General features: G+C 53.6%; 1 protein-coding gene across 1 annotated transcript in view; it reads left to right on the forward strand.

Annotated features, from left to right (window-relative positions):
* The window catches only part of myg1 (myg1 exonuclease), a 55,378-nt gene that overhangs the window by 24,370 nt on the left and 5,403 nt on the right, over positions 1-25,605 (forward strand). Inside the window, exons 2-6 of the mRNA XM_067976829.1 lie at positions 6,902-7,014; positions 8,242-8,401; positions 11,576-11,728; positions 16,923-17,045; positions 17,986-18,167. Coding sequence (XP_067832930.1) covers positions 6,902-7,014; positions 8,242-8,401; positions 11,576-11,728; positions 16,923-17,045; positions 17,986-18,167 — 731 coding nt within the window. The remainder of the gene's footprint in view (positions 1-6,901; positions 7,015-8,241; positions 8,402-11,575; positions 11,729-16,922; positions 17,046-17,985; positions 18,168-25,605) is intronic.

Consider the following 25,605-nt stretch of genomic DNA (forward strand, 5'->3'; position numbering starts at 1 on the left):
CTGTCCAGAGTCCCTGTTTATTCAGGGTGAGGGTCACTCACTGTGTATCTGTACAGAGTCCCTGTTTATTCAGGGTGAGGGTCACTCACTGTGTAACTGTACAGAGTCCCTGTTTATTCAGGGTGAGGGTCACTCACTGTGTAACTGTCCAGAGTCCCTGTTTATTCAGGGTGAGGGTCACTCACTGTGTAACTGTACAGAGTCCCTGTTTATTCAGGGTGAGGGTCACTCACTGTGTAACTGTACAGAGTCCCTGTTTATTCAGGGTGAGGGTCACTCACTGTGTAACTGTCCAGAGTCCCTGTTTATTCAGGGTGAGGGTCACTCACTGTGTATCTGTACAGAGTCCCTGTTTATTCAGGGTGAGGGTCACTCACTGTGTAACTGTACAGAGTCCCTGTTTATTCAGGGTGAGGGTCACTCACTGTGTAACTGTACAGAGTCACTGTTTATTCAGGGTGAGGGTCACTCACTGTGTAACTGTGCAGAGTCCCTGTTTATTCAGGGTGAGGGTCACTCGCTGTGTAACTGTACAGAGTCCCTGTTTATTCAGGGTGAGGGTCACTCACTGTGTAACTGTCCAGAGTCCCTGTTTATTCAGGGTGAGGGTCACTCACTGTGTAACTGTCCAGAGTCCCTGTTTATTCAGGGTGAGGGTCACTCACTGTGTAACTGTACAGAGTCACTGTTTATTCAGGGTGAGGGTCACTCTCTCTCTGTCCAGAGTCCCTGTTTATTCAGGGTGAGGGTCACTCTCTGTGTAACTGTCCAGAGTCCCTGTTTATTCAGGGTGAGGGTCACTCGCTGTGTAACTGTACAGAGTCGCTGTTTATTCAGGGTGAGGGTCACTCACTGTGTAACTGTACAGAGTCCCTGTTTATTCAGGTTGAGAGTCACTCACTGTGTAACTGTACAGAGTCCCTGTTTATTCAGGGTGAGAGTCACTCACTGTGGAACTGTACAGAGTCCCTGTTTATTCAGGGTGAGGGTCACTCACTGTGTAACTGTACAGAGTCCCTGTTTATTCAGGGTGAGGGTCACTCACTGTGTAACTGTACAGAGTCCCTGTTTATTCAGGGTGAGGGTCACTCACTGTGTAACTGTACAGAGTCACTGTTTATTCAGGGTGAGGGTCACTCACTGTGTAACTGTACAGAGTCCCTGTTTATTCAGGGTGAGGGTCACTCACTGTGTAACTGTGCAGAGTCCCTGTTTATTCAGGGTGAGGGTCACTCACTGTGTAACTGTACAGAGTCCCTGTTTATTCAGGGTGAGGGTCACTCACTGTAACTGTACAGAGTCCCTGTTTATTCAGGGTGAGGGTCACTCACTGTGTAACTGTACAGAGTCCCTGTTTATTCAGGGTGAGGGTCACTCACTGTAACTGTACAGAGTCCCTGTTTATTCAGAGTGAGGGTCACTCACTGTGTAACTGTACAGAGTCCCTGTTTATTCAGGGTGAGGGTCACTCACTGTAACTGTACAGAGTCCCTGTTTATTCAGGGTGAGGGTCACTCACTGTGTAACTGTACAGAGTCCCTGTTTATTCAGGGTGAGGGTCACTCACTGTAACTGTACAGAGTCACTGTTTATTCAGGGTGAGAGTCACTCACTGTGTAACTGTACAGAGTCCCTGTTTATTCAGGGTGAGGGTCACTCGCTGTGTAACTGTACAGAGTCCCTGTTTATTCAGGGTGAGGGTCACTCACTGTGTAACTGTACAGAGTCCCTGTTTATTCAGGGTGAGGGTCACTCACTGTGTAACTGTACAGAGTCCCTGTTTATTCAGGGTGAGGGTCACTCACTGTGTAACTGTACAGAGTCCCTGTTTATTCAGGGTGAGGGTCACTCACTGTGTAACTGTACAGAGTCACTGTTTATTCAGGGTGAGGGTCACTCACTGTGTAACTGTACAGAGTCCCTGTTTATTCAGGGTGAGGGTCACTCGCTGTGTAACTGTACAGAGTCCCTGTTTATTCAGGGTGAGGGTCACTCGCTGTGTAACTGTACAAAGTCCCTGTTTATTCAGGGTGAGGGTCACTCACTGTAACTGTACAGAGTCACTGTTTATTCAGGGTGAGGGTCACTCACTGTGTAACTGTACAGAGTCACTGTTTATTCAGGGTTAGGGTCACTCGCTGTGTAACTGTACAGAGTCCCTGTTTATTCAGGGTGAGGGTCACTCACTGTGTAACTGTACAGAGTCCCTGTTTATTCAGGGTGAGGGTCACTCACTGTAACTGTACAGAGTCCCTGTTTATTCAGGGTGAGGGTCTCTCACTGTGTAACTGTACAGAGTCCCTGTTTATTCAGGGTGAGGGTCTCTCACTGTGTAACTGTACAGAGTCCCTGTTTATTCAGGGTGAGGGTCACTCGCTGTGTAACTGTACAGAGTCCCTGTTTATTCAGGGTGAGGGTCACTCACTGTGTAACTGTACAGAGTCCCTGTTTATTCAGGGTGAGGGTCACTCACTGTGTAACTGTACAGAGTCCCTGTTTATTCAGAGTGAGGGTCACTCACTGTGTAACTGTACAGAGTCCCTGTTTATTCAGGGTGAGAGTCACTCACTGTGTAACTGTACAGAGTCCCTGTTTATTCAGGGTAAGGGTCACTCACTGTAACTGTACAGAGTCCCTGTTTATTCAGGGTGAGGGTCACTCACTGTGTAACTGTACAGAGTCACTGTTTATTCAGGGTGAGGGTCACTCACTGTGTAACTGTACAGAGTCCCTGTTTATTCAGGGTGAGGGTCACTCACTGTGTAACTGTACAGAGTCCCTGTTTATTCAGGGTGAGGGTCACTCACTGTGTAACTGTACAGAGTCCCTGTTTATTCAGGGTGAGGGTCACTCACTGTGTAACTGTACAGAGTCCCTGTTTATTCAGGGTGAGGGTCACTCACTGTGTAACTGTACAGAGTCCCTGTTTATTCAGGGTGAGGGTCACTCACTGTAACTGTACAGAGTCCCTGTTTATTCAGGGTGAGGGTCTCTCACTGTGTAACTGTACAGAGTCCCTGTTTATTCAGGGTGAGGGTCACTCACTGTGTAACTGTACAGAGTCCCTGTTTATTCAGGGTGAGGGTCACTCACTGTGTAACTGTACAGAGTCACTGTTTATTCAGGGTGAGGGTCACTCACTGTGTAACTGTACAGAGTCCCTGTTTATTCAGGGTGAGGGTCACTCACTGTAACTGTACAGAGTCCCTGTTTATTCAGGGTGAGGGTCTCTCACTGTGTAACTGTACAGAGTCACTGTTTATTCAGGGTGAGGGTCACTCTCTCTCTGTCCAGAGTCCCTGTTTATTCAGGGTGAGGGTCACTCTCTGTGTAACTGTACAGAGTCCCTGTTTATTCAGGGTGAGGGTCACTCACTGTGTAACTGTACAGAGTCCCTGTTTATTCAGGGTGAGGGTCACTCACTGTGTAACTGTACAGAGTCCCTGTTTATTCAGGGTGAGGGTCACTCACTGTGTAACTGTACAGAGTCCCTGTTTATTCAGGGTGAGGGTCACTCACTGTGTGACTGTACAGAGTCACTGTTTATTCAGGGTGAGGGTCACTCACTGTGTAACTGTACAGAGTCACTGTTTATTCAGGGTGAGGGTCACTCACTGTGTGACTGTACAGAGTCACTGTTTATTCAGGGTGAGGGTCACTCACTGTGTAACTGTACAGAGTCACTGTTTATTCAGGGTGAGAGTCACTCACTGTAACTGTACAGAGTCCCTGTTTATTCAGGGTGAGGGTCACTCACTGTGTAACTGTACAGAGTCCCTGTTTATTCAGGGTGAGGGTCACTCACTGTGTAACTGTACAGAGTCCCTGTTTATTCAGGGTGAGGGTCACTCACTGTGTAACTGTACAGAGTCACTGTTTATTCAGGGTGAGGGTCACTCACTGTGTAACTGTGCAGAGTCCCTGTTTATTCAGGGTGAGGGTCACTCACTGTGTAACTGTACAGAGTCACTGTTTATTCAGGGTGAGGGTCACTCTCTCTCTGTCCAGAGTCCCTGTTTATTCAGGGTGAGGGTCACTCTCTGTGTAACTGTCCAGAGACCCTGTTTATTCAGGGTGAGGGTCACTCACTGTAACTGTCCAGAGTCCCTGTTTATTCAGGGTGAGGGTCACTCACTGTGTAACTGTACAGAGTCCCTGTTTATTCAGGGTGAGGGTCACTCACTGTGTAACTGTACAGAGTCACTGTTTATTCAGGGTGAGGGTCACTCACTGTGTAACTGTACAGAGTCACTGTTTATTCAGGGTGAGGGTCACTCTCTCTCTGTCCAGAGTCCCTGTTTATTCAGGGTGAGGGTCACTCTCTGTGTAACTGTCCAGAGACCCTGTTTATTCAGGGTGAGGGTCACTCACTGTGTAACTGTACAGAGTCCCTGTTTATTCAGGGTGAGGGTCACTCTCTGTGTAACTGTCCAGAGACCCTGTTTATTCAGGGTGAGGGTCACTCTCTCTCTGTCCAGAGTCCCTGTTTATTCAGGGTGAGGGTCACTCTCTCTCTGTCCAGAGACCCTGTTTATTCAGGGTGAGGGTCACTCTCTCTCTGTCCAGAGTCCCTGTTTATTCAGGGTGAGGGTCACTCTCTCTCTGTCCAGAGTCCCTGTTTATTGACGATGAGGGTCACTCTCTCTCTGTCCAGAGTCCCTGTTTATTCACGATGAGGGTCACTCTCTCTCTGTCCAGAGTCCCTGTTTATTGACGATGAGGGTCACTCTCTCTCTGTCCAGAGTCCCTGTTTATTGACGATGAGGGTCACTCTCTCTCTGTCCAGAGTCCCTGTTTATTCACGATGAGGGTCACTCTCTCTCTGTCCAGAGTCCCTGTTTATTGACGATGAGGGTCACTCTCTCTCTGTCCAGAGTCCCTGTTTATTCACGATGAGGGTCACTCTCTCTCTGTCCAGAGTCCCTGTTTATTGACGATGAGGGTCACTCTCTCTCTGTCCAGAGTCCCTGTTTATTGACGATGAGGGTCACTCTCTCTCTGTCCAGAGTCCCTGTTTATTGACGATGAGGGTCACTCTCTCTCTGTCCAGAGACCCTGTTTATTCAGGGTGAGGGTCACTCTCTCTCTGTCCAGAGTCCCTGTTTATTGACGATGAGGGTCACTCTCTCTCTGTCCAGAGACCCTGTTTATTGACGATGAGGGTCACTCTCTCTCTGTCCAGAGACCCTGTTTATTGACGATGAGGGTCACTCTCTCTCTGTCCAGAGTCCCTGTTTATTGACGATGAGGGTCACTCTCTCTCTGTCCAGAGACCCTGTTTATTGACGATGAGGGTCACTCTCTCTCTGTCCAGAGTCCCTGTTTATTGACGATGAGGGTCACTCTCTCTCTGTCCAGAGTCCCTGTTTATTGACGATGAGGGTCACTCTCTCTCTGTCCAGAGTCCCTGTTTATTGACGATGAGGGTCACTCTCTCTCTGTCCAGAGTCCCTGTTTATTGACGATGAGGGTCACTCTCTCTCTGTCCAGAGACCCTGTTTATTGACGATGAGGGTCACTCTCTCTCTGTCCAGACTCCCTGTTTATTGATGATGAGGGTCACTCTCTCTCTGTCCAGAGTCCCTGTTTATTGACGATGAGGGTCACTCTCTCTCTGTCCAGAGACCCTGTTTATTGACGATGAGGGTCACTCTCTCTCTGTCCAGAGTCCCTGTTTATTGACGATGAGGGTCACTCTCTCTCTGTCCAGAGACCCTGTTTATTGACGATGAGGGTCACTCTCTCTCTGTCCAGAGTCCCTGTTTATTCAGGGTGAGGGTCACTCTCTCTCTGTCCAGAGTCCCTGTTTATTGACGATGAGGGTCACTCTCTCTCTGTCCAGAGTCCCTGTTTATTGACGATGAGGGTCACTCTCTCTCTGTCCAGAGTCACTGTTTATTGACGATGAGGGTCACTCTCTCTCTGTCCAGAGTCACTGTTTATTGACGATGAGGGTCACTCTCTCTCTGTCCAGAGTCCCTGTTTATTGACGATGAGGGTCACTCTCTCTCTGTCCAGAGTCCCTGTTTATTGACGATGAGGGTCACTCTCTCTCTGTCCAGAGTCCCTGTTTATTGACGATGAGGGTCACTCTCTCTCTGTCCAGAGTCACTGTTTATTGACGATGAGGGTCACTCTGTCTCTGTCCAGAGTCACTGTTTATTGACGATGAGGGTCACTCTCTCTCTGTCCAGAGTCACTGTTTATTCAGGGTGAGGGTCACTCTCTCTCTGTCCAGAGTCCCTGTTTATTGACGATGAGGGTCACTCTCTCTCTGTCCAGAGTCCCTGTTTATTGACGATGAGGGTCACTCTCTCTCTGTCCAGAGTCCCTGTTTATTGACGATGAGGGTCACTCTCTCTCTGTCCAGAGTCACTGTTTATTGACGATGAGGGTCACTCTCTCTCTGTCCAGAGTCACTGTTTATTGACGATGAGGGTCACTCTCTCTCTGTCCAGAGTCACTGTTTATTGACGATGAGGGTCACTCTCTCTCTGTCCAGAGTCACTGTTTATTGACGATGAGGGTCACTCTCTCTCTGTCCAGAGTCCCTGTTTATTGACGATGAGGGTCACTCTCTCTCTGTCCAGAGTCCCTGTTTATTGACGATGAGGGTCACTCTCTCTCTGTCCAGAGTCACTGTTTATTGACGATGAGGGTCACTCTCTCTCTGTCCAGAGTCCCTGTTTATTGACGATGAGGGTCACTCTCTCTCTGTCCAGAGTCCCTGTTTATTGACGATGAGGGTCACTCTCTCTCTGTCCAGAGTCACTGTTTATTGACGATGAGGGTCACTCTCTCTCTGTCCAGAGTCACTGTTTATTGACGATGAGGGTCACTCTCTCTCTGTCCAGAGTCCCTGTTTATTGACGATGAGGGTCACTCTCTGTCTTGTCCCCAGGATGCCGAGATTGTTCGGACACGTGATCCCACGCGCTTGGCTGAGTGTGAGGTGGTGGTGGATGTGGGAGGGGTTTATGATCCTGAGAAGTTGCGATTTGATCACCATCAGAGGTAAGCAGTGTCGGACTGTCTGACATACAAACTTCCTGCACACGAAATACGGGGATTGGAGCAGGTAAATTCCACCCTGTCAGAACGCTGCTCTTCACACAAAGGGGAGTGGGAATCTGGACCCCTCTCCCCTGAAAAGGCTGTGGGGGCTCGGGGTCAATTGGAGTTTCAGGCCTGGGATCGGTCGATTTTTGTCAGGTATCGAGGGACACGGAGCAAAGGAGGGAAAATGGAGTCGAGGAACAGATCTGCCAGGATTTGATTGAATGGCAGAACAGGTTCGAGGGGCTGAACGGCCTCCTCCTGTTCCTGTGTAACAGGCTCGAGGGGCTGAATGGGCCTCCTCCTGTTCCTGTGTAACAGGCTCGAGGGGCTGAACGGCCTCCTCCTGTTCCTGTGTAACAGGCTCGAGGGGCTGAACGGCCTCCTCCTGTTCCTGTGTAACAGGCTCGAGGGGCTGAACGGCCTCCTCCTGTTCCTGTGTAACAGACTCGAGGGGCTGAACGGCCTCCTCCTGTTCCTGCGTAACAGGCTAGAGGGGCTGAACGGCCTCCTGCTGTTCCTGTGTAACAGGCTCGAGGGGCTGAACGGCCTCCTCCTGTTCCTGTGTAACAGGCTCGAGGGGCTGAACGGCCTCCTGCTGTTCCTGTGTAACAGGCTCGAGGGGCTGAACGGCCTCCTGCTGCTCCTGTGTAACAGGCTCGAGGGGCTGAACGGCCTCCTCCTGTTCCTGTGTAACAGGCTCGAGGGGCTGAACGGCCTCCTCCTGTTCCTGTGTAACAGGCTCGAGGGGCTGAACGGCCTCCTGCTGTTCCTGTGTAACAGGCTCGAGGGGCTGAACGGCCTCCTGCTGTTCCTGTGTAACAGGCTCGAGGGGCTGAACGGCCTCCTGCTGTTCCTGTGTAACAGGCTCGAGGGGCTGAATGGCCTCCTCCTGTTCCTGTGTAACAGGCTCGAGGGGCTGAATGGCCTCCTCCTGTTCCTGTGTAACAGGCTCGAGGGGGCTGAACGGCCTCCTCCTGCTCCTGTGTAACAGGCTCGAGGGGCTGAACGGCCTCCTCCTGTTCCTGTGTAACAGGCTCGAGGGGCTGAACGGCCTCCTCCTGTTCCTGTGTAACAGGCTCGAGGGGCTGAATGGCCTCGTCCTGTTCCTGTGCCGGGCACACTCTGCCCTCCCCTCCCCTCCGCTCCCCTCGACCCCTCACTCACCCTTTGCTCTTGCCGTAGGTCATTCTCGGTCAGTATGTCCACCCTGCGACTGGACTCTCGCTGGGTCACCAAGCTGAGCAGCGCTGGACTGGTTTACCATCACTTCGGGACTCGGATCATGGCCCAGACCCTGGGGCTGGACGGCACTGACCCACAGCTGAAGATCCTCCACGACAAGGTGGGTGAGGAGGTCGCGGTGAGGCCCGAATTCCAGGGAGCGTATCGCGGCCCGAGTCCCCGGGGGACCGTATCGCGGGGACCGTATCCCGGGGACCGTATCCCGGGGGACCGTATCGCGGGGACCGTATCCCGGGGGACCGTATCCCAGGGACCGTATCCCGGGGGACCGTATCGCGGGGACCGTATCCCGGGGGACCGTATCCCAGGGACCGTATCGCGGGGGACCGTATCCCGGGGGACCGTATCGCGGGGGGATCGTATCCCGGGGACCGTATCGCGGGGACTGTATCGCGGGGGACCGTATCGCGGGGGGATCGTATCCCGGGGACCGTATCGCGGGGACTGTATCGCGGGGACCGTATCCCGGGGGACCGTATCGCGGGGGGATCGTATCCCGGGGACCGTATCGCGGGGACTGTATCGCGGGGACCGTATCCCGGGGGACCGTATCGCGGGGACACCGTATCGCGGGGGGACCGTATCGCGGGGGGACCGTATCCCGGGGACCGTATCGCGGGGACCGTATTCCGGGGGACCGTATCGCGGGGACCGTATCGCGGGGGACCGTATCCCGGGGGACCGTATCCCGGGGACACCGTATCGCGGGGGGACCGTATCGCGGGGACCGTATCGCGGGGGACCGTATCCCGGGGGACCGTATCCCGGGGACACCGTATCGCGGGGGGACCGTATCGCGGGGGGACCGTATCGCGGGGGACCGTATCCCGGGGGGACCGTATCCCGGGGGGACCGTATCCCGGGGGGACCGTATCGCGGGGACCGTATCCCGGGGGGACCGTATCCCGGGGGGACCGTATCCCGGGGGACCGTATCCCGGGGACACCGTATCGCGGGGGGACCGTATCGCGGGGGACCGTATCGCGGGGGGACCGTATCCCGGGGGGACCGTATCCCGGGGGGACCGTATCGTGGGGGGACCGTATCGCGGGGACCGTATCGCGGGGGGACCGTATCGCGGGGGGACCGTATCGCGGCCCGAGTCCTGGGGACCGTATCGCGGGGGCCGTATCGCGGGGGACCGTATCCCGGGGGGACCGTATCGCGGGGGGACCGTATCCCGGGGGGACCGTATCGCGGCCCGAGTCCTGGGGACCGTATCGCGGGGGCCGTATCGCGGGGGGACCGTATCGCGGGGACCGTATCCCGGGGGGACCGTATCGCGGGGGACCGTATCGCGGGGGACCGTATCCCAGGGACCGTATCGCGGGGACCGTATCCCGGGGGACCGTATCCCAGGGACCGTATCCCGGGGGACCGTATCGCGGGGGACCGTATCGCGGGGGACCGTATCGCGGGGACCGTATCCCGGGGGACCGTATCGCGGGGGGATCGTATCCCGGGGACCGTATCGCGGGGACTGTATCGCGGGGGACCGTATCGCGGGGACACCGTATCGCGGGGGGACCGTATCGCGGGGACACCGTATCGCGGGGACCGTATCCCGGGGGACCGTATCGCGGGGACACCGTATCGCGGGGGGACCGTATCGCGGGGGGACCGTATCGCGGGGGGACCGTATCGCGGGGGGACCGTATCCCGGGGACCGTATCGCGGGGACCGTATTCCGGGGGACCGTATCGCGGGGACCGTATCCCGGGGGACCGTATCCCGGGGACACCGTATCGCGGGGGGACCGTATCGCGGGGGGACCGTATCGCGGGGGACCGTATCGCGGGGGGACCGTATCGCGGGGGGACCGTATCGCGGGGGACCGTATCCCGGGGGGACCGTATCCCGGGGGGACCGTATCCCGGGGGGACCGTATCGCGGGGACCGTATCGCGGGGGACCGTATCCCGGGGGGACCGTATCCCGGGGGGACCGTATCCCGGGGGACTGTATCGCGGGGGACCGTATCGCGGGGACACCGTATCGCGGGGGGACCGTATCGCGGGGACACCGTATCGCGGGGACCGTATCCCGGGGGACCGTATCGCGGGGACACCGTATCGCGGGGGGACCGTATCGCGGGGGGACCGTATCGCGGGGGGACCGTATCGCGGGGGGACCGTATCCCGGGGACCGTATCGCGGGGACCGTATTCCGGGGGACCGTATCGCGGGGACCGTATCCCGGGGGACCGTATCCCGGGGACACCGTATCGCGGGGGGACCGTATCGCGGGGGGACCGTATCGCGGGGGACCGTATCGCGGGGGGACCGTATCGCGGGGGGACCGTATCGCGGGGGACCGTATCCCGGGGGGACCGTATCCCGGGGGGACCGTATCCCGGGGGGACCGTATCGCGGGGACCGTATCGCGGGGGACCGTATCCCGGGGGGACCGTATCCCGGGGGGACCGTATCCCGGGGGACCGTATCGCGGGGGGACCGTATCGCGGGGGGACCGTATCGCGGGGGGAACGTATCCCGGGGGGACCGTATCCCGGGGGGACCGTATCGCGGCCCGAGTCCTGGGGACCGTATCGCGGGGGCCGTATCCCGGGGGGACCGTATCGCGGGGGCCGTATCCCGGGGGGACCGTATCGCGGGGGACCGTATCGTGGGGGACCGTATCGCGGCCCGAGTCCTGGGGACCGTATCGCGGGGGCCGTATCGCGGGGGACCGTATCGTGGGGGACCGTATCGCGGCCCGAGTCCTGGGGACCGTATCGCGGGGCCGTATCGCGGGGACCGTATCGTGACCGTATCGCGGCCCGAGTCCTGGGGACCGTATCGTGGGGGACCGTATCGCGGCCCGAGTCCTGGGACCGTATCGCGGGGCCGTATCGCGGCCGGGACCGGGACTCCTGCCGCCCGTGAGTCAAAACCGAGCAAACTCCAGTCCCGGCGGGGGTGCGGGGGAGGTTTGTCTGTCGGGAAGCTTCATGTCTGTGGGTGACGGTGATCGCGGTGATGAGACGGCGGTCGGGGGGCTGATCGGGGGACGGTGACGGTGACGGTGATGAGACGGCGGTCGGGGGGGCTGATCGGGGCCGGGACGGTGATCGCGGTGATGAGACAGCGGTCGGGGGGCTGATCGGGGGCCGGGACGGTGATCGCGGTGATGACGGCGGTCGGGGGCTGATCGACGGTGACCGGTGACGGTGATCGCGTGATGACGGCGGTCGACGGGGCTGACGGGACGGTGACGGTGATCGCGGTGATATTCCACGGCCGATCGACTCATGTAACGGATCTCTCCCGCCCCAGCTTTATGAAAACTTTGTGGAAGAAAATGCGATCGATAACGGGATCGCACAGTGCGAGGGAGAGTCTCGATACATCATCAGCACCAACCTGAGCTCTCGGATCGCCCACCTCAACCCCCCTGGAACGCAGAGCATCAGACACGGAGGTGAGGAGGCTGAGGGAGAGGGGAGGGAGTGAGGAGGGAGGGGATAGAGGGAGGGAGTGTGATGAGGTGAAGAGGGAGTGTGATTGAGGTGAAGAGGAGTGTGATTGAGGTGAAGAGATTGAGTGTGATGAGGTGAGAGGAGTGTGATTGAGGTGAGAGAGGAGTGTGATTGAGGTGAGAGGAGTGGATGAGGTGATGAGGTGAAGGAGTGTGATTGAGGAGAGGAGTGTGATGAGGTGAGGGAGTGTGATTGAGGTGAAGAGGAGTGTGATTGAGGTGAGGGAGTGAGTGAGGTGAGGAGTGTGATTGAGGGAGGAGGAGTGTGATTGAGGTGAGAGATGAGGTGATTGAGGTGAGTGATTGAGGTGAGGGAGTGTGATTGAGGTGAGAGGAGTGTGATTGAGGTGAGAGGAGTGTGATTGAGGTGAGGAGGAGTGATTGAGGTGAGGAGTGTGATTGAGGTGAGGGAGTGTGATTGAGGTGAGGAGTGATTGAGGTGAGGAGTGTGATTGAGGTGAGAGGAGTGTGATTGAGGTGAAGAGGAGTGTGATTGAGGTGAAGAGGAGTGTGATTGAGTGAAGAGGAGTGATGAGATTGAGGTGAGGGAGTGTGATTGAGGTGAGGGAGTGTGATTGAGGTGAGGGGGGATTGAGGTGAGGGGGGATTGAGTGAAGGGGAGTGTGATTGAGGTGAGGGGGGGGATTGAGGTGAAGAGGAGTGTGATTGAGGTGAAGAGGAGTGTGATTGAGGTGAGAGGAGTGTGATTGAGGTGAGGGAGTGTGATTGAGGTGAGGGAGTGTGATTGAGGTGAGGGAGTGTGATTGAGGTGAGGGAGTGTGATTGAGGTGAGGGAGTGTGATTGAGGTGAGGGAGTGTGATTGAGGTGAGGGGGATGAGGTGAGGGGATTGGTGAGAGGAGGGAGTGATTGAGGTGAAGAGGAGTGATTGAGGTGAGAGGAGTGTGATTGAGGTGAGGGAGTGTGATTGAGGTGAGGGAGTGTGATTGAGGTGAAGAGGAGTGTGATTGAGGTGAGGGGGGGATTGAGGTGAAGAGGAGTGTGATTGAGGTGAAGGGGAGTGTGATTGAGGTGAAGAGGAGTGTGATTGAGGTGAAGGGGAGTGTGATGAGGTGAAGGGGAGTGTGATTGAGGTGAAGGGGAGTGTGATTGAGGTGAAGAGGAGTGTGATTGAGGTGAAGAGGAGTGTGATTGAGGTGAGGAGGAGTGTGATTGAGGTGAGGGGGGGGATTGAGGTGAAGAGGAGTGTGATTGAGGTGAAGGGGAGTGTGATTGAGGTGAAGAGGAGTGTGATTGAGGTGAGGGAGTGTGATTGAGGTGAGGGGGGGATTGAGGTGAAGAGGAGTGTGATTGAGGTGAGGAGGAGTGTGATTGAGGTGAGGGAGTGTGATTGAGGTGAAGAGGAGTGTGATTGAGGTGAGGGGGGGATTGAGGTTAAGAGGAGTGTGGTTGAGGTGAAGAGGAGTGTGATTGAGGTGAAGAGGAGTGTGATTGAGGTGAAGGGGAGTGTGATTGAGGTGAAGAGGAGTGTGATTGAGGTGAAGAGGAGTGTGATTGAGGTGAAGAGGAGTGTGATTGAGGTGAAGGGGAGTGTGATTGAGGTGAGGGGGGGATTGAGGTGAAGGGGAGTGTGATTGAGGTGAAGAGGAGTGTGATTGAGGTGAAGGGGAGTGTGATTGAGGTGAAGAGGAGTGTGATTGAGGTGAAGAGGAGTGTGATTGAGGTGAAGAGGAGTGTGATTGAGGTGAAGGGGAGTGTGATTGAGGTGAAGAGGAGTGTGATTGAGGTGAAGAGGAGTGTGATTGAGGTGAAGAGGAGTGTGATTGAGGTGAAGAGGAGTGTGATTGAGGTGAAGAGGAGTGTGATTGAGTGAAGAGGAGTGTGATTGAGGTGAGGGGGGGATTGAGGTGAAGAGGAGTGTGATTGAGGTGAGAGGAGTGTGATTGAGGTGAAGGGGAGTGTGATTGAGGTGAGGAGGAGTGTGATTGAGGTGAGGGGGGGATTGAGGTGAAGAGGAGTGTGATTGAGGTGAAGAGGAGTGTGATTGAGGTGAGGGAGTGTGATTGAGGTGAAGAGGAGTGTGATTGAGGTGAAGAGGAGTGTGATTGAGGTGAGGGAGTGTGATTGAGGTGAAGAGGAGTGTGATTGAGGTGAAGGGGAGTGTGATTGAGGTGAGGAGGAGTGTGATTGAGGTGAGGGGGGGATTGAGGTGAAGAGGAGTGTGATTGAGGTGAAGGGGAGTGTGATTGAGGTGAAGAGGAGTGTGATTGAGGTGAAGGGGAGTGTGATTGAGGTGAGGGAGTGTGATTGAGGTGAGGGAGTGTGATTGAGGTGAGGAGGAGTGTGATTGAGGTGAAGAGGAGTGTGATTGAGGTGAGGAGGAGTGTGATTGAGGTGAGGAGGAGTGTGATTGAGGTGAAGGGGAGTGTGATTGAGGTGAAGAGGAGTGTGATTGAGGTGAGGAGGAGTGTGATTGAGGTGAGGAGGAGTGTGATTTTGAGGTGAGGGAGTGTGATTGAGGTGAGGAGGAGTGTGATTGAGGTGAAGAGGAGTGTGATTGAGGTGAGGGAGTGTGATTGAGGTGAGGGAGTGTGATTGAGGTGAAGGGGAGTGTGATTGAGGTGAGGGAGTGTGATTGAGGTGAGGGGGGGATTGAGGTGAAGAGGAGTGTGATTGAGGTGAGGGAGTGTGATTGAGGTGAGGGAGTGTGATTGAGGTGAAGGGGAGTGTGATTGAGGTGAGGATGAGGGATTGAGGTGAGGAGGAGTGTGATTGAGGTGAGGGAGTGTGATTGAGGTGAGGGAGTGTGATTGAGGTGAGGAGGAGTGTGATTGAGGTGAAGAGGAGTGTGATTGAGGTGAGGGAGTGTGATTGAGGTGAAGAGGAGTGTGATTGAGGTGAAGAGGAGTGTGATGAGGTGAAGAGGAGTGTGATTGAGGTGAGGAGTGTGATTGAGTGAGGGAGTGTGATTGAGGTGAGGAGTGTGATTGAGGTGAGGAGGAGTGTGATTGAGGTGAAGAGGAGTGTGATTGAGGTGAGGGAGTGTGATTGAGGTGAGGGAGTGTGATTGAGGTGAAGAGGAGTGTGATTGAGGTGAAGAGGAGTGTGATTGAGGTGAGGGAGTGTGATTGAGGTGAGGGAGTGTGATTGAGGTGAAGAGGAGTGTGATTGAGGTGAAGAGGAGTGTGATTGAGGTGAGGGAGTGTGATTGAGGTGAGGGAGTGTGATTGAGGTGAAGAGGAGTGTGATTGAGGTGAAGAGGAGTGTGATTGAGGTGAAGAGGAGTGTGATTGAGGTGAAGAGGAGTGTGATTGAGGTGAAGAGGAGTGTGATTGAGGTGAGGGAGTGTGATTGAGGTGAAGAGGAGTGTGATTGAGGTGAAGAGGAGTGTGATTGAGGTGAGGGAGTGTGATTGAGGTGAGGGAGTGTGATTGAGGTGAAGGGGAGTGTGATTGAGGTGAGGGAGTGTGATTGAGGTGAAGAGGAGTGTGATTGAGGTGAAGAGGAGTGTGATTGAGGTGAAGAGGAGTGTGATTGAGGTGAAGAGGAGTGTGATTGAGGTGAAGAGGAGTGTGATTGAGGTGAGGGAGTGTGATTGAGGTGAAGAGGAGTGTGATTGAGGTGAGGGAGTGTGATTGAGGTGAGGGAGTGTGATTGAGGTGAGGGAGTGTGATTGAGGTGAAGGGGAGTGTGATTGAGGTGAGGGAGTGTGATTGAGGTGAAGGGGAGTGTGATTGAGGTGAGGGAGTGTGATTGAGGTGAAGAGGAGTGTGATTGAGGTGAAGAGGAGTGTGATTGAGGTGAAGAGGAGTGTGATTGAGGTGAAGAGGAGTGTGATTGAGGTGAAGAGGAGTGTGATTGAGGTGAGGGAGTGTGATTGAGGTGAAGAGGAGTGTGATTGAGGTGAGGGAGTGTGATTGAGGTGAAGAGGAGTGTGATTGAGGTGAAGAGGAGTGTGATTGAGGTGAGGGAGTGTGATTGAGGTGAGGGAGTGTGATTGAGGTGAAGAGGAGTGTGATTGAGGTGAAGAGGAGTGTGATTGAGGTGAAGAGGAGTGTGATTGAGGTGAAGAGGAGTGTGATTGAGGTGAGGGAGTGTGATTGAGGTGAGGGAGTGTGATTGAGGTGAGGGAGTGTGATTGAGGTGAGGGAGTGTGATTGAGGTGAAGAGGAGTGTGATTGAGGTGAGGGAGTGTGATTGAGGTGAGGATGAGGGATTGAGGTGAGGATGAGGGATTGAGGTGAAGAGGAGTGTGATTGAGGTGAGGGGGGATTGAGGTGAGGGGGGGATTGAGGTGAGGATGAGGGATTGAGGTGAAGAATGGAAGACTTTGCATTGATCTGGTGCCTTTCACGATTTCAGGACATCCCACATTGTTTCACAGCCAATGAGATTCCCTTTGGAGCTTCGTCATGTTGTCAATGTTCCTGACGGTGTTTTTTGATGCGGTCACGGAGGGTCGATGAGGGCAGTGCGGTGGATGTGATATATATGGACTTTCAAAAGGCGTTTGAGAAAGAATAGATTTGTTAGTAAGATTGCAGCCCATGGGATGAAGGGGGCAGTGGCAGTGTGGGTGCAGAATGGGCTCAGGGACAGGAAACAGAGAGTAGTGGTGAACGGTTGTTTTTGGGTCTGGAGGGAGGTGTACAGTGGTGTTCCCCAGGGGTCGGTGCTGGGACCATTGCTTTTCTTGATATATATTAATGACTTGGACTTGGGTGTACAGGGCACAATTTCAAAATGTACAGATGACACAAAACTTGGAAGTGTAGTGAACAGTGAGGAGGATAGTGATAGACTTCAAGAGGATATAGACAGGCTGGTGGAATGGGCAGACACGTCGCAGATTAAATTTAACACAGAAAAATGTGAAGTGATACATTTCGGTAGGAGGAACGAGGAGAGGCAAAATAAACTAGAGGGACAACTCTAAAAGGGGTACAGGAACAGAGAGATCTGGGGGTATATGTACACAAATCGTTGAAGGTGGCAGGGCAGGTTGAGAAAGAGGTTAAAAAAGCATACGGGATCCTGGGCTTTATAAATAGAGGCACAGAGAACAAAAGCCCGGGTTTGGGGCCGAGCCCGGGGGGCCCGAGCCCGGGGGGCCCGAGCCCGGGGGGCCGCTCCTGTTCCTCTCCCTCCTGTCAGGTTGCCTCACCCTCAATCTCCTCTGTTCCAGGCCGGATTCACTCAGGCCCTGAAACTGGTGGGCTCAGAGTTTATGGACAGGCTGGAGTTTTACCACAAGTCCTGGCTGCCGGCTCGAGCCCTGGTGGAGGATGCAATTCGGGACCGGTTTAAGGTTAGTGACCGGAGAGCCTGACTCAGTAGATGAGGCTTTGTGAGTGGGTGAGTGGATCCCCTTCTAATCTGTTCCTGGTCCACTCCCTGGATCACTTCCAGTTGTGATCTTGTTCTGTGATCCAGTCCCGATCCAGTGTTAATCCCGATCCTGGTGTTCCAGTGTTACTCCCGATCCCAGTGATCCAGTGTTACTCCCGATCCCAGTGATGATTCCGGTGACCTAGCGTTACTCCCGATCCCAGTGATCGTGTTACTCCCAATCCCAGTGACCCAGTGTTGATCCCGGTGACCCAGCGTTACTCCCGATCCCAGTGTTAATCCCGGAGACCCAGCATTACTCCCGATCCCAGTGATCCATCATTACTCCCGATCCCAGTGATCATGTTACTCCCGATCACAGTGACCCAGCGTTACTCCCGATCCCAGTGATCCAGTGTTGATCCTGGTGACCCAGCGTTACTCCCGAACCCAGTGATCCAGCATTACTCCTGAACCCAGTGATCCAGTGTTAATCCCGGTGGTCCAGCATTACTGCCGATCCCAGTGATCCAGTGTTAATCCCGGTGACCCAGCGTTACTCCCGAACCCAGTGATCCAGCGTTAATCCCGGTGATCCAGCGTTACTGCCGATCCCAGTGATCCAGTGTTGATCCTGGTGATCCAGCGTTACTCCCGAACCCAGTGTTAATCCCGGTGACCCAGCGTTACTCCCGATCCCAGTGATCCAGTGTTAATCCCGGTGACCCAGCGTCACTCCCGATCACAGTGACCCAGCATTACTGCCGATCCCAGTGATCCAGTGTTAATCCCGGTGACCCAGCGTTACTCCCGATCCCAGTGATCCAGTGTTAATCCCGGAGACCCAGCGTTACTCCCGATCACAGTGACCCAGCGTTACTCCCGATCACAGTTTTGCCCTCTCCCCCTCTCTCTTTCAGGAGGATCTGAGTGGGGAGATTGTGGTTCTGACAAAGGGAGGTTGTCCTTGGAAGGAGCACCTGTTTGAACTGGAGAAGGACCTAAAGATCGAGCAGCCCATCAAGTTTGTGTTGTACATGGACCAGCGCGGTCAGTGGAGGGTTCAATGTGTTCCCCAGGGACTCGGAACCTTCCAGAACAGGTAGGGGTGACTGGGGGGAGGGGAGTGTTACTCTACATATAAACCCCCCGAACCCCTCGATTAGATTCCAGTCTGTAACTCACTCCCGGGTATCTGTTATTCTATATATAAACCCCCCGAACCCCTCGATTAGATTCCAGTCTGTAACTCACTCCCGGGTATCTGTTATTCTATATATAAACCACCCCGAACCCCTCGATTAGATTCCAGCCTGTAACTCACTCCCGGGTATCTGTTATTCTATATATTAACCCCCCGAACCCCTCGATTAGATTCCAGTCTGTAACTCACTCCCGGGTATCTGTTATTCTATATATAAACCCCCCGAACCCCTCGATTAGATTCCAGTCTGTAACTCACTCCCGGGTATCTGTTATTCTATATATAAACCCCCCGAACCCCTCGATTAGATTCCAGTCTGTAACTCACTCCCGGGTATCTGTTATTCTATATATAAACCACCCCGAACCCCTCGATTAGATTCCAGCCTGTAACTCACTCCCGGGTATCTGTTATTCTATATATAAACCCCCCGAACCCCTCGATTAGATTCCAGTCTGTAACTCACTCCCGGGTATCTGTTATTCTATATATAAACCCCCCAAACCCCTCGATTAGATTCCAGTCTGTAACTCACTCCCGGGTATCTGTTATTCTATATATAAACCCCCCGAACCCCTCGATTAGATTCCAGTCTGTAACTCACTCCCGGGTATCTGTTATTCTATATATAAACCCCCCAAACCCCTCGATTAGATTCCAGTCTGTAACTCACTCCCGGGTATCTGTTATTCTATATATAAACCCCCCGAACCCCTCGATTAGATTCCAGTCTGTAACTCACTCCCGGGTATCTGTTATTCTATATATAAACCCCCCCGAACCCCTCGATTAGATTCCAGTCTGTAACTCACTCCCGGGTATCTGTTATTCTATATATAAACCCCCCCGAACCCCTCGATTAGATTCCAGCCTGTAACTCACTCCCGGGTATCTGTTATTCTATATATAAACCCCCCGAACCCCTCGATTAGATTCCAGTCTGTAACTCACTCCCGGGTATCTGTTATTCTATATATAAACCCCCCAAACCCCTCGATTAGATTCCAGTCTGTAACTCACTCCCGGGTATCTGTTATTCTATATATAAACACGCGAACTCCTCGATTAGATTCCAGTCTGTAACTCACTCCCGGGTATCTGTTATTCTATATATAAACCCCCCTGAACCCCTCGATTAGATTCCAGCCTGTAACTCACTCCCGGGTATCTGTTATTCTATATATAAACCCCCCGAACCCCTCGATTAGATTCCAGTCTGTAACTCACTCCCGGGTATCTGTTATTCTATATATAAACCCCCCAAACCCCTCGATTAGATTCCAGTCTGTAACTCACTCCCGGGTATCTGTTATTCTATATATAAACCCCCTGAACCCCTCGATTAGATTCCAGCCTGTAACTCACTCCCGGGTATCTGTTATTCTATATATAAACCCCCCGAACCCCACGATTAGATTCCAGCCTGTAACTCACTCCCGGGTATGTGTTATTCTATATATAAACCCCCCGAACCCCTCGATTAGATTCCAGCCTGTAACTCACTCCCGGGTATCTGTTATTCTATATATAAACCACCCGAACCCCTCGATTAGATTCCATGTCTGTAACTCACTCTCGGGTATCTGTTATTCTATATATTAACCCCCCGAACCCCTCGATTAGATTCCAGTCTGTAACTCACTCCCGGGTATCTGTTATTCTATATATAAACCCCCCCGAACCCCTCGATTAGATTCCAGCCTGTAACTCACTCCCGGGTATCTGTTATTCTATATATAAACCACCCGAACCCCTCGATTAGATTCCATGTCTGTAACTCACTCTCGGGTATCTGTTATTCTATATATTAACCCCCCGAACCCCTCGATTAGATTCCAGTCTGTAACTCACTCCCGGGTATCTGTTATTCTATATATAAACCCCCCGAACCCCTCGATTAGATTCCAGTCTGTAACTCACTCCCGGGTATCTGTTATTCTATATATAAACCCCCCCGAACCCCTCGATTAGATTCCAGCCTGTAACTCACTCCCGGGTATCTGTTATTCTATATATAAACCCCCCGAACCCCTCGATTAGATTCCAGTCTGTAACTCACTCCCGGATATCTGTTATTCTACATATAAACCCCCCGAACCCCTCGATTAGATTCCAGTCTGTAACTCACTCCCGGGTATCTGTTATTTTGTATATAAACCCCCCGAACCCCTCGATTAGATTCCAGTCTGTAACTCACTCCCGGGTATCTGTTATTCTGTACATAAACCCCCCGAACCCCTCGATTAGATTCCAGTCTGTAACTCACTCCCGGGTATCTGTTATTCTGTATATAAACCCCCCGAACCCCTCGATTAGATTCCAGTCTGTAAATCACTCCCGGGTATCTGTTATTCTGTATATAAACCCCCCGAACCCCTCGATTAGATTCCAGCCTGTTACTCACTCCCGGGCATCTGTTATTCTGTATATAAACCCCCCGAACCCCTCGATGAGATTCCAGTCTGTAACTCACTCCCGGATATCTGTTATTCTACATATAAACCCCCCGAACCCCTCGATTAGATTCCAGTCTGTAACTCACTCCCGGGTATCTGTTATTCTATATATAAACCCCCCCGAACCCCTCGATTAGATTCCAGCCTGTAACTCACTCCCGGGTATCTGTTATTCTATATATAAACCACCCGAACCCCTCGATTAGATTCCATGTCTGTAACTCACTCTCGGGTATCTGTTATTCTATATATTAACCCCCCGAACCCCTCGATTAGATTCCAGTCTGTAACTCACTCCCGGGTATCTGTTATTCTATATATAAACCCCCCGAACCCCTCGATTAGATTCCAGTCTGTAACTCACTCCCGGGTATCTGTTATTCTATATATAAACCCCCCCGAACCCCTCGATTAGATTCCAGCCTGTAACTCACTCCCGGGTATCTGTTATTCTATATATAAACCCCCCGAACCCCTCGATTAGATTCCAGTCTGTAACTCACTCCCGGATATCTGTTATTCTACATATAAACCCCCCGAACCCCTCGATTAGATTCCAGTCTGTAACTCACTCCCGGATATCTGTTATTCTATATATAAACCCCCCGAACCCCTCGATTAGATTCCAGTCTGTAAATCACTCCTGGGTATCTGTTATTCTACATATAAACCCCCCGAACCCCTCGATCAGATTCCAGTCTGTAACTCACTCCCGGGTATCTGTTATTCTGTATATAAACCCCCCGAACCCCTCGATTAGATTCCAGTCTGTAACTCACTCCCGGGTGTCTGTTATTCTGTATATAAACCCCCCGAACCCCGTGTATGGGGGCTGGCAATGATTGTCTGCTGTCTGGTCTATCTGGCCATGAGTCTGTTGGGAATCCGGTCATGAGTCTACCTGTCTGTCTGTCAGGAATCCGGTCATGAGTCTGTCTGTCTGTGGGGAATCCGGTCATGAGTCTGCCTGTCTGTCGGGAATCCGGTCATGAGTCTGTCTGTCTGTCGGGAATCCGGTCATGAGTCTGCCTGTCTGTTGGGAATCCGGTCATGAGTCTGTCTGTCTGTTGGGAATCCGGTCATGAGTCTACCTGTCTGTCGGGAATCCGGTCATGAGTCTGCCTGTCTGTCTGTCGGGAATCCGGTCATGAGTCTTTCTGTCGGGAATCCGGTCATGAGTCTGCCTGTCTGTTGGGAATCCGGTCATGAGTCTGCCTGTCTGTCAGGAATCCGGTCATGAGTCTGTCTGTCTGTCGGGAATCCGGTCATGAGTCTGTCTGTCTGTCTGTCGGGAATCCGGTCATGAGTCTGTCTGTCTGTTGGGAATCCGGTCATGAGTCTGTCTGTCTGTCGGGAATCCGGTCATGAGTCTGTCTGTCTGTCGGGAATCCGGTCATGAGTCTGTCTGTCTGTCGGGAATCCGGTCATGAGTCTGCCTGTCTGTTGGGAATCCGGTCATGAGTCTGCCTGTCTGTCTGTCGGGGATCCGGTCATGAGTCTGTCTGTCGGGAATCCGGTCATGAGTCTGTCTGTTGGGAATCCGGTCATGAGTCTGCCTGTCTGTCTGTCGGGAATCCGGTCATGAGTCTGTCTGTCTGTCGGGAATCCGGTCATGAGTCTGTCCGTCTGTCGGGAATCCGGTCATGAGTCTGTCTGTCGGGAATCCGGTCATGAGTCTGCCTGTCTGTCTGTCGGGAATCCGGTCATGAGTCTGTCTGTCTGTCGGGAATCCGGTCATGAGTCTGTCTGTCTGTCAGGAATCCGGTCATGAGTCTGCCTGTCTGTTGGGAATCCGGTCATGAGTCTGCCTGTCTGTCGGGAATCCGGTCATGAGTCCGCCTGTCTGTTGGGAATCCGGTCATGAGTCTGTCTGTCTGTCGGGAATCCGGTCATGAGTCTGTCTGTCTGTCGGGAATCCGGTCATGAGTCTGTCTGTCTGTCAGGAATCCGGTCATGAGTCTGCCTGTCTGTCGGGAATCCGGTCATGAGTCTGCCTGTCTGTCGGGAATCCGGTCATGAGTCTGTCTGTCTGTTGGGAATCCGGTCATGAGTCTGCCTGTCTGTTGGGAATCCGGTCATGAGTCTGCCTGTCTGTTGGGAATCCGGTCATGAGTCTGTCTGTCTGTCGGGAATCCGGTCATGAGTCTGTCTGTCTGTTGGGAATCCGGTCATGAGTCTGCCTGTCTGTCGGGAATCCGGTCATGAGTCTGTCTGTCTGTCGGGAATCCGGTCATGAGCCTGCCTGTCTGTTGGGAATCCGGTCATGAGTCTGCCTGTCTGTTGGGAATCCGGTCATGAGTCTGTCTGTCTGTCGGGAATCCGGTCATGAGCCTGCCTGTCTGTTGGGAATCCGGTCATGAGTCTGTCTGTCTGTTGGGAATCCGGTCATGAGTCTGCCTGTCTGTCGGGAATCCGGTCATGAGTCTGTCTGTCTGTCGGGAATCCGGTCATGAGCCTGCCTGTCTGTTGGGAATCCGGTCATGAGTCTGTCTGTCTGTCGGGAATCCGGTCATGAGTCTGCCTGTCTGTCGGGAATCCGGTCATGAGTCTGTCTGTCTGTCGGGAATCCGGTCATGAGTCTGTCTGTCTGTTGGGAATCCGGTCATGAGCCTGCCTGTCTGTCGGGAATCCGGTCATGAGTCTGTCTGTCTGTTGGGAATCCGGTCATGAGCCTGCCTGTCTGTTGGGAATCCGGTCATGAGTCTGTCTGTCTGTTGGGAATCCGGTCATGAGCCTGCCTGTCTGTTGGGAATCCGGTCATGAGTCTGTCTGTCTGTTGGGAATCCGGTCATGAGTCTGCCTGTCTGTCGGGAATCCGGTCATGAGTCTGTCTGTCTGTTGGGAATCCGGTCATGAGTCTGTCTGTCTGTTGGGAATCCGGTCATGAGCCTGCCTGTCTGTTGGGAATCCGGTCATGAGTCTGCCTGTCTGTCGGGAATCCGGTCATGAGTCTGTCTGTCTGTCGGGAATCCGGTCATGAGCCTGCCTGTCTGTTGGGAATCCGGTCATGAGTCTGTCTGTCTGTTGGGAATCCGGTCATGAGCCTGCCTGTCTGTTGGGAATCCGGTCATGAGTCTGTCTGTCTGTCGGGAATCCGGTCATGAGTCTGCCTGTCTGTTGGGAATCCGGTCATGAGTCTGTCTGTCTGTCGGGAATCCGGTCATGAGTCTGTCTGTCTGTTGGGAATCCGGTCATGAGCCTGCCTGTCTGTCGGGAATCCGGTCATGAGTCTGTCTGTCTGTTGGGAATCCGGTCATGAGCCTGCCTGTCTGTTGGGAATCCGGTCATGAGTCTGTCTGTCTGTCGGGAATCCGGTCATGAGTCTGTCTGTCTGTTGGGAATCCGGTCATGAGTCTGCCTGTCTGTTGGGAATCCGGTCATGAGTCTGTCTGTCTGTCGGGAATCCGGTCATGAGCCTGCCTGTCTGTTGGGAATCCGGTCATGAGCCTGCCTGTCTGTTGGGAATCCGGTCATGAGTCTGTCTGTCTGTCGGGAATCCGGTCATGAGTCTGCCTGTCTGTTGGGAATCCGGTCATGAGTCTGTCTGTCTGTCGGGAATCCGGTCATGAGTCTGTCTGTCTGTTGGGAATCCGGTCATGAGCCTGCCTGTCTGTCGGGAATCCGGTCATGAGTCTGTCTGTCTGTTGGGAATCCGGTCATGAGCCTGCCTGTCTGTTGGGAATCCGGTCATGAGTCTGTCTGTCTGTCGGGAATCCGGTCATGAGTCTGTCTGTCTGTCGGGAATCCGGTCATGAGCCTGCCTGTCTGTCGGGAATCCGGTCATGAGTCTGTCTGTCTGTTGGGAATCCGGTCATGAGCCTGCCTGTCTGTTGGGAATCCGGTCATGAGTCTGTCTGTCTGTTGGGAATCCGGTCATGAGTCTGTCTGTCTGTCGGGAATCCGGTCATGAGCCTGCCTGTCTGTCGGGAATCCGGTCATGAGTCTGTCTGTCTGTCGGGAATCCGGTCATGAGCCTGCCTGTCTGTTGGGAATCCGGTCATGAGTCTGTCTGTCTGTCGGGAATCCGGTCATGAGTCTGCCTGTCTGTCAGGAATCCGGTCATGAGTCTGCCTGTCTGTCGGGAATCCGGTCATGAGTCTGCCTGTCTGTCAGGAATCCGGTCATGAGTCTGTCTGTCTGTCGGGAATCCGGTCATGAGCCTGCCTGTCTGTTGGGAATCCGGTCATGAGTCTGTCTGTCTGTCGGGAATCCGGTCATGAGTCTGTCTGTCTGTCGGGAATCCGGTCATGAGTCTGTCTGTCTGTCGGGAATCCGGTCATGAGCCTGCCTGACTGTCGGGAATCCGGTCATGAGCCTGCCTGTCTGTCGGGAATCCGGTCATGAGCCTGCCTGTCTGTCGGGAATCCGGTCATGAGCCTGCCTGTCTGTCGGGAATCCGGTCATGAGCCTGCCTGTCTGTCGGGAATCCGGTCATGAGTCTGTCTGTCTGTCGGGAATCCGGTCATGAGTCTGTCTGTCTGTTGGGAATCCGGTCATGAGTCTGTCTGTCTGTCGGGAATCCGGTCATGAGTCTGTCTGTCTGTCGGGAATCCGGTCATGAGCCTGCCTGTCTGTCGGGAATCCGGTCATGAGTCTGTCTGTCTGTCGGGAATCCGGTCATGAGTCTGTCTGTCTGTTGGGAATCCGGTCATGAGTCTGTCTGTCTGTCGGGAATCCGGTCATGAGTCTGTCTGTCTGTCGGGAATCCGGTCATGAGTCTGTCTGTCTGTCGGGAATCCGGTCATGAGCCTGCCTGTCTGTCGGGAATCCGGTCATGAGTCTGTCTGTCTGTCGGGAATCCGGTCATGAGCCTGCCTGTCTGTCGGGAATCCGGTCATGAGCCTGTCTGTCTGTCGGGAATCCGGTCATGAGCCTGCCTG

This window comes from Heptranchias perlo, unplaced genomic scaffold (genome assembly GCF_035084215.1).
Source record: "Heptranchias perlo isolate sHepPer1 unplaced genomic scaffold, sHepPer1.hap1 HAP1_SCAFFOLD_1008, whole genome shotgun sequence".
In the NCBI taxonomy this organism is placed as follows: Eukaryota; Metazoa; Chordata; class Chondrichthyes; order Hexanchiformes; family Hexanchidae; genus Heptranchias; species Heptranchias perlo.